At 27.0% G+C, this 7,971-nt stretch overlaps 1 protein-coding gene across 1 annotated transcript; it reads right to left on the reverse strand.

Annotated features, from left to right (window-relative positions):
- Positions 1-347: 347 nt before the first annotated feature.
- On the reverse strand, positions 348-1,004 carry LOC107914906 (repetitive proline-rich cell wall protein 2-like). Its single transcript, XM_041102482.1, has one exon. It carries the CDS (start codon positions 963-965, stop codon positions 480-482), a length of 486 nt encoding a protein of 161 aa, XP_040958416.1. The 5' UTR covers positions 966-1,004; the 3' UTR covers positions 348-479.
- Positions 1,005-7,971: the final 6,967 nt, after the last annotated feature.

Genomic DNA, 7,971 nt, shown 5'->3' on the forward strand with positions numbered 1-7,971 from the left:
TTAGACATCAAAACATCAAGTAACTAACAAGGTAACATTTTTGGGCATTATGAGGGTGCAAATCCTTCCTCATAGTAACCGACTCCCGAACCCGTATTCTTGGATTTCGTAGGCTAAAAATTTTCGCTTTAGTAAAATCTGATCTTTAATTAAGATGATTAAATTTTGAGGTGACCCGATTACACCTAATGAAAAGAATCAGTGACGACTCCATTTTCTCTTTTTAAATAAAAGTTTATTTCCAAAAGGTTTTGACATTGAGTTCAACCCAATGTTAATGGCCAAAAAAGCACATATCAATGAGAATTCTATTTAGCATTTCACATATAAATTGAACCAGAATATGCTCATTCAACAACAAGAGGATTAACATATAAAGAAAACATTACATGATAACAATGGCATACAAGAAAATGAAACGAGATGGCCGCCGCTCTTATTTGTAAGTACTGATCTATCTACATAGCCATAGAAGTGGCTCAGTTCTTCGGATGGCTAGGTGAGGGGAGCTTCTCCAATGGAGGGTGTCCTGGATAGTGACCATAAGGTGGTTTTTTTGGAGGTTCATAAACTGGTGGCTTGGGTTTTGGTTTCTCTTTCTTTGGAGGTTCGTGGATTGGTGGCTTTGGTGGTTTAAATTCATGCATCGGTGGCTTCTTTGGAGGTTCATGTACGGGTGATTTGGGTTTTGACTTCTCTTTCTTTGGAGGTTCATGGACTGGTGGTTTAGGTTTATATGCTGGAGGCTTCTTTAGAGGTTCATGGATTGGTGGCTTCTTTGGAGGTTCATATATCGGTGGCTTGTGTTCTGGTTTCTCTTTCTTTGGAGGTTCGTGAACTGGTAGCTTTGGTGGTTTAGGTTCATGAATCGGTGGCTTCTTTGGAAATTCATGGAGTGGTGGTTTATGTTTATACATTGGAGGCTTCTTTAGAGGTTCATGGATTGATGGCGTAGGTTTATACATTGGAGGCTTATTTGGAAGTTCATCTGATGGTGGCTTGTGTTCTAGTTTCTTTTTTTTGGAAGTTTATGGACTGGTGGCTTAGGGTCATATGTTGGAGGATTCTTTGGAAGTTCATGCACAGGAGGCTTGGGTGACTTAGGTTCTGGCTTCTTTGGTTGTTTGCCATAGTTGGGTGGCTCGTAGGTACCTAAGGAGGGAGTGGTGACAACCACAACTCCAAGGAACAATACTAGCAAGTATGTGAAAACCATCACTGAATTCTTGTCTTTGGATGGTGCAATGGGAAGTGGACCTTTTATAGTGGTAAATGAGTCTTGGTGTCAGTATTTCACTTGTTTTTTCCACAGTTTTTGAAGTAGTCGGCTAAAGTTTAGTAAATTTTTTTATTAATACATAAATGTTGGTAGGTTCTTTTAGGTCCCACTTAGTTGAATTTTTTTACTATGGATACGAGGCTCTATTCATCATTAAACAGTAAATACAAGTGTGACTTTACCAACTTTATTTGCCTCTCCTCCTTAGAGGCTAGGCTTGCCCCTACTTCTAAGTAATTCATTTCCATACGATAATTATAACCAAATTCGATTGATAACTATGAGGTGTTAGTTATCTTTCCTTCTCAGTTTTTCAAAAATTCTTTTATTAATTTTATCAGTTCAAAAAAAGAATTGATAATTCCGCCATTAATGTTGACTGTGCATTGTCATTTAATCACTCTAAAATTAAGAAAAATTTATCCATTAGTCACTTTAAATGAGGATAGTTCTTAATTTAGTCACCCTAAAATAATATGTGAAAATGTACAGTTAGTTTTGTAGTTATTGGAGGGATCAATTTGATAAAAAAAATTTTAGAGTGATTAAAATAAAAACAACCACTATTTAGAGTGACTAACAAGATAGTTTACTATTTTCTTTTTCTTTTTTACTTGCAATATTTAATAATTACATTATGATTAAATTAAATTTAAAGCTGAATCAAATCCGAATTTTAAGTAGGAGTAAAGCTTTATTAATATTGATTTTTTTATTTAAGAAATTTAAAACCCTAAATTTTAATTAAGCAAAATTCGAATTTTTTACCATTCTATTTAGTAATCGATGGTATCTTTCCTCAATTTTTAACTAGAAGACTTTTATTTATTTATATTATTATTCTATGTAGTCTGAAATAAAAGAAAATATTGTAGATGCTGAATACATTGTTTGATTCACACTCAAAAACAGCCTTTCCTAACAAAGATAAGCAGCTTAACTGAGGCATGAAACTATCTCAAACAATGCCTCAGTATAAAGTAGGAGATTTGATAATAACATATTATAAGGTGTTCATCCACTACTTTTATTTCAAAGAAATATGATCAAAGTTACTGTTTTAATGTTCTATAAAAAGTCTAGGGCTGTTACAAGAAGCATAATAAATGTGTAGTGCATGACATAAAACTTTCTTTTTCAATGCAAATATTCTTACTAATTGAGAACTTATACACACAGGCATAGCAATCACCACTCACCTTCCAGCTTTTTTCCTTCGTTATTTATAAGTGAGATTAATTGTTGGTAATGGCCTAAGATGAATACCCTTTTTCTTTTTTTTCCCCCTTTCTATTTTTGTTTCAATTACCTAATTCTGTTTAGTTCACATTTGAATCTAAAATGATTTTGTTTTAACTTTTATGTTATGTTTGGTTACTACTATAATAATACGAGGAAAATGTTTACCTAATATGCACGTATTAAAGCAATTAGATATAAAATATAGAGAATAATTAAAATAAATTTAAATTTAAAATTAGAAATATGTGTAAAAGTTCCTGTAAAAAATAAAATTTCCTCAAAATAAATGAAAATTTTCTCCTCTTTACCAAAAATAAGTCATGAAATTAATTAAATATTATCAATTGAAAATTTTTTTTATTGTTAACTCATATATTAAAACATAAAAAATACCACTTCATAGCATTAAAAGTAATATTTTAACCTTCTTGTTGATTGTACCTTAGCTGATCATGTTCCAAAAAAAGCTTCCTATCAATTCCTTATCCTACACTTAGTTGATTCACGTAGAATTATTTATAGATTTAAAATCAACATATTCCTGATTTAGGGTAGATTTAGATGGACGGTGCGTTTACCTGCCGTTAGTGTAAAAATAATGATGGCAATGAGATTAGATACTATAGTCATACTGTAGCGTGAGACAAAAAATAAGCTAAATGCACCGCACTGTCCATCCAAACTAACACTTAATCTTCTTTTTCCCTTTATATCTAATAGAAACATGCATATTCTTTGCTTTTATGTGAATAACCGCTAAAATTCTAAGAAAAAGAACATAACTATTCATGGTTGGGTTACTTGTTCAAGTTTAAAGGTTCTTTTAAAATTTAAAAGAGGTTGGACAATAATATTAGGTCTGAAAAATAGATTTAGACAAAAAATTAGGCTTGTTCAAAATTTCGATGGGCCTCAGGCTCGATCGAATATTCAAAGCCTAAATCTAGCTCAACCCTACCCATTTTTTATGTTTATAATATATTTTAGTATATTTTTATATATTATTGTTGAGTATTTTAAAAAGAGTATCCCCTTCAAGTGGGTTAAATTGTGTATTTATATGATATTGTTATTGTTCATAAATGTGACATCATAGGTAGGTTCTCATACATGTCGACACATGCTCTATATTAGGGTTAACACTTGTTTGCATGATGTGGGTTCGCCTATATGATAGTGCGAATGCACATCATGCGATCTCATCATAGGAGGATGCGAGCTCCTCACATGCGGTCAAAATTTGTAGAGGGTACTTGAGTAGAATATAGTAAAATGTAATACTATAAAGTAAATATTAAAAAAATTGTTAATATACTTATATATAAATTATTAAATTTAAAATTAAATAATATAATTATTTTTAAAAAAATAAAAAAAATGATATAAGTGAACTATTTATGAATATGAGAAAATTATATATATATTTTAGACCGAATCAAACTTAAACAAGTTTTAAAGTATATTAACATCACCTGGAATGTTATATGGCGCTGGCAATCAAATCTTACGTACCAGTTATATTTTAGAAATAAATTACCTACCAGTTTTTGATAAAATTGTAGTGGTTTGAAAAGTAGATGAAGTATTAAGTCGTAGCTTATCCAAATCTTCAAGCAATAATATGTTTAAAATGCATAATTGGTTACGAGTAAAGATTTCCTCATTTATTACTCGTAAATATTATTAAGTGAATTTTGAAAATAATATTATTAAGCGATATCAAATTAATATAAAATAATATTATTAAGTGAATTTAGTTGAGATATAAAATTAGTATAAACATGTTTTTAAATATATCATTTAAAAATAAAATATATAGATCTTATATATAAAAAAGTAAATTAAATAAATTTAAAAAATCAAGTAATTTATTTGAGAATAAATGTAAATATTTTATTAATATATCATCTAAAATAGCTTTTAATTGCCGCCATGTGTTGAGAATTGAGCAATGAAAATCAACACTTATCGAGCATAGACAATTCAATTTTAAAAGCAATAATTTTTATTAATTAAATATATTATTAAGAAATTCATTTTTTATTAGTAAACTCTTTAATTATTTTCTAATTTTATTAGAAAGCTTTGTTACTTTAATTTATTTATTATGGAATTGTTACTTTTACTTTTAAATTTGCTCAAAATCTTTGCTTCCAAAGCAATAATAATAAAATCTAGAAAGTAGCCCTTTTTTATTATAACAAATATTGTTGTTGACTTTTTATTTAATGATATTTAAGACTTAAAAACATTTGTTTTAATTTAAAAGTTAAAATTATAAAAATTTTCATTATAATTAAAAAAAAATTTATATAATTAAATTTCTTATTTTATAATGTAATTTAAAATATTTAAAAATTTGGAGGGCTCAATTTCCTTAATTCTTAATAGGTTTTTGTCAAAGCTGCCGTCCTACCAAATGCCAAACATCGCTTGGACACTTGCTAGGCTAGATTTATATCAAACACAACAAATATAGGTAAAAAATATCATACAAGTATTATATTAAAAGTTAGATTATATTTTGTCTCTTTTATTAAAAAAAATGGGTAACTTAGTTTATATATGTTAAATCAAAGAGCAAATTGATCATTCTGTTAAAAATTTTATTATTTTTACTGTTTAAAATTAGTCTTTGTACATCAGCATGAGATACATATGGTATGTCACGTGTTATTATTGGTTATTCTGTCAACAACACCAATTTTTAACAGTACAAATAGATAGATTTTTAACAAAAAAAGATCTATTTACTTTTTGATTTAATATAAATAGACTAATTTACTCATTTTTTAAATAAGAGAATAGATATAATTTATAAACAAATATAGTATCCTTAATTTCATGTAATTAATGTTTAATAAAAGAGTCTCTTCCTTTATTTTCCCAGAATTTCAACACATTAGTCGTTTTCATGGACTACGGAATTTCTATCCATAATATCGCTGGCGCAAATTGGACATTACGCATCCGCGTTTCTTGATTTCCCATATAGATTGCGACTTTGATGTCTACCAGACAACGCTGACAGCGATAATACGATTAGCTTGAGGAACACTTATTAATAATTTTATTTAAATAATAATTAATTATAAATAAATATTAAAAACGAAATTTTAGACTTAATATTTTAAACTTAAAATCTTAAATCCAAAAGTTATTAATATTCATTTATAGTAATTACAATTAATTTTTAAATAAACTTATTAGTATTTATTTAAAAGTGTTTTATATGTTTTTGTTTAATTTAATGAACATATATTATGTTATTATTCAATAATACTACATTAAACTTATATAACGAGAATGCATCAACTATTATTTTATGTTTGAAATCATGTTGTGACTGCTTAACTCTTCAAATAAACTTTTTTTAAAAAAAAAAAAACACCTCACACACAGAGCTTAACGAAGACCTTTTCTTGGTTACTTGGTGAAATAATTTTGGAAAATGTCAACTGAATTATTGATAAAATAATACAAATATTCAATTTACATCAATTTCGAATGCATTTTTCAGAATAACATTTACTCCTACCTCTTTTATCTTTATATAAAAAAAATCATTTAAGTTGTGTGAATTTGAATTTCCAAACTCAAGATAGCTATGAACTTTGAAGGATACTAAATAATAATATAAATAAATGGATGAAAATATCAGGAAATCCAAATTAAAAGAATAATGTGATTTGGTTATTGTATTTACGTTCATGGACCTACATTATTTTCAGGGAAAATTAATATATTTGTGAAAATTATAACAAAGTTGTTAGAACGTAAAATAATATATGATATAAAACTTAACAAATTATAAACTAAGATCTGTCATGTTAATTTATAAAGAATAAAACTAGATTTGTTGAATTCATCCATTTCTTGAAATCTATTGCGGTTTTGATCTTCCAAATTAGCACATAAATAATTTAGAGAAGTAGGCTCTCTATTTTCTAAAGATGAGATATTAGAAAAGTTATCTTATGTATAATTTAGGCACCATACCCGTAATATATAACTTTTGCACATTAACTCTAATTTCTAATCAGCCCATCATTAATTAAAAATTAGTTACTAAAGTATCTATACATATTTGACCCATATTTTATTTAATAACTATGGCCAATAAACTTTAACCAAATTAGGTCACTTTTAATTTAGATTAACCTATTATAATAATAAATAATAACATATAATTACTCTGCAATTAGTATATATGTAATGTTTATATTTTCCAAAAAAGTTATCATACTCCATGTATAAAAGTCCAACAATTGTTTAGAAGCAATGACATTTTAAATGGTGAGAAACGTCCATTTGAAAACAGAATTTCTAGGTGAAAAATATACGCTCTATTTCTTTATCTTTTTTCAAAAAAGAAAATTTAAATTTCTACTTTTCCATAAAAAAAACAACTCTTACTCATCCATCTTCCAAAGAATCGGCATGTGATATGACTTGTTTCATCAAAACCCTGGGTAATATCCTTACTTTCTCCTTCAAATTAAATATTAAACAAGGTATTTAGATTGTTGGAGGGGTAAGGTTTTAGTGCATTCTAAAATAATGAGGGTAAGTGTTTTATTTTTAATATTTAATGATTTGATGGACGTATTAGATTAAAAGTTGATCATTGTAAATTGAATTTTTCTCTATCTATTAGGATTATACTTACAAAATTATTAATAAAGATTATAACTTCAATCATTTAGGGCTTATGTAATTATCAGAAAATATCAAGAGGGAGAAATCAATTTATTTCGTATTTTTCGTCAATTCTAATGGTTAACTCAAATTTCATATTAAATATTTCTTGAACGTATGAAAATTATATTACTCTAAAGATCCTAAATCATTGTTTATGCAATATTAGAGACTTAATTTACATAATATTTAGATCTAAAATATCTTGCATGTAGTATCATGAGCTTATATGATTTTTTTGAATAAATATATTTATAATTAATTAAGGGACAAAATATCTCGAACAATAAGTTTTCTTTTTCCTTTCAACTAACGATTCATGGATGCACTCAAACCTTGCTACTTTTTAATTATTGTTTGTTTTTATTAAATCGCATCAGAGTTTGGCAATTTCTATGGTTTATGTACTTAACTGTTTGTTCTTTATAAATTAATTAAATTAATATTCGCCATCGATTGCATATTTTATAAATGGTTCGGCTTGTTCTATATGGTATTTTGTGTTGGGTTATTATGATTTGCAAGATTATATAATATATTTAAGGAAATTATTTGGTACACAGTAGAGTTTTTAAACTCTTATAAATAGGGTTAAAGAATTAAAGAATGAATATCTTATAAAGGTATAATAAAATATTAAAAAATAAATATTTCAAAAATAATACATGTAAATTTTTTAATATTACTTGTGAAATAAAAAAAAAAGTACACTATCAGTGTACCAAATACTCACTCAAATATTTAATGGTGTT

Source organism: Gossypium hirsutum, chromosome D10, assembly GCF_007990345.1.
Source record: "Gossypium hirsutum isolate 1008001.06 chromosome D10, Gossypium_hirsutum_v2.1, whole genome shotgun sequence".
Taxonomy (NCBI): domain Eukaryota; kingdom Viridiplantae; phylum Streptophyta; class Magnoliopsida; order Malvales; family Malvaceae; genus Gossypium; species Gossypium hirsutum.

Bases quoted from the DNA above. Each gene is read 5' to 3' on its own strand.
- LOC107914906 (XM_041102482.1), bottom strand. From the start codon at position 965: ATGTATAAACCTACGCCATCAATCCATGAACCTCTAAAGAAGCCTCCA.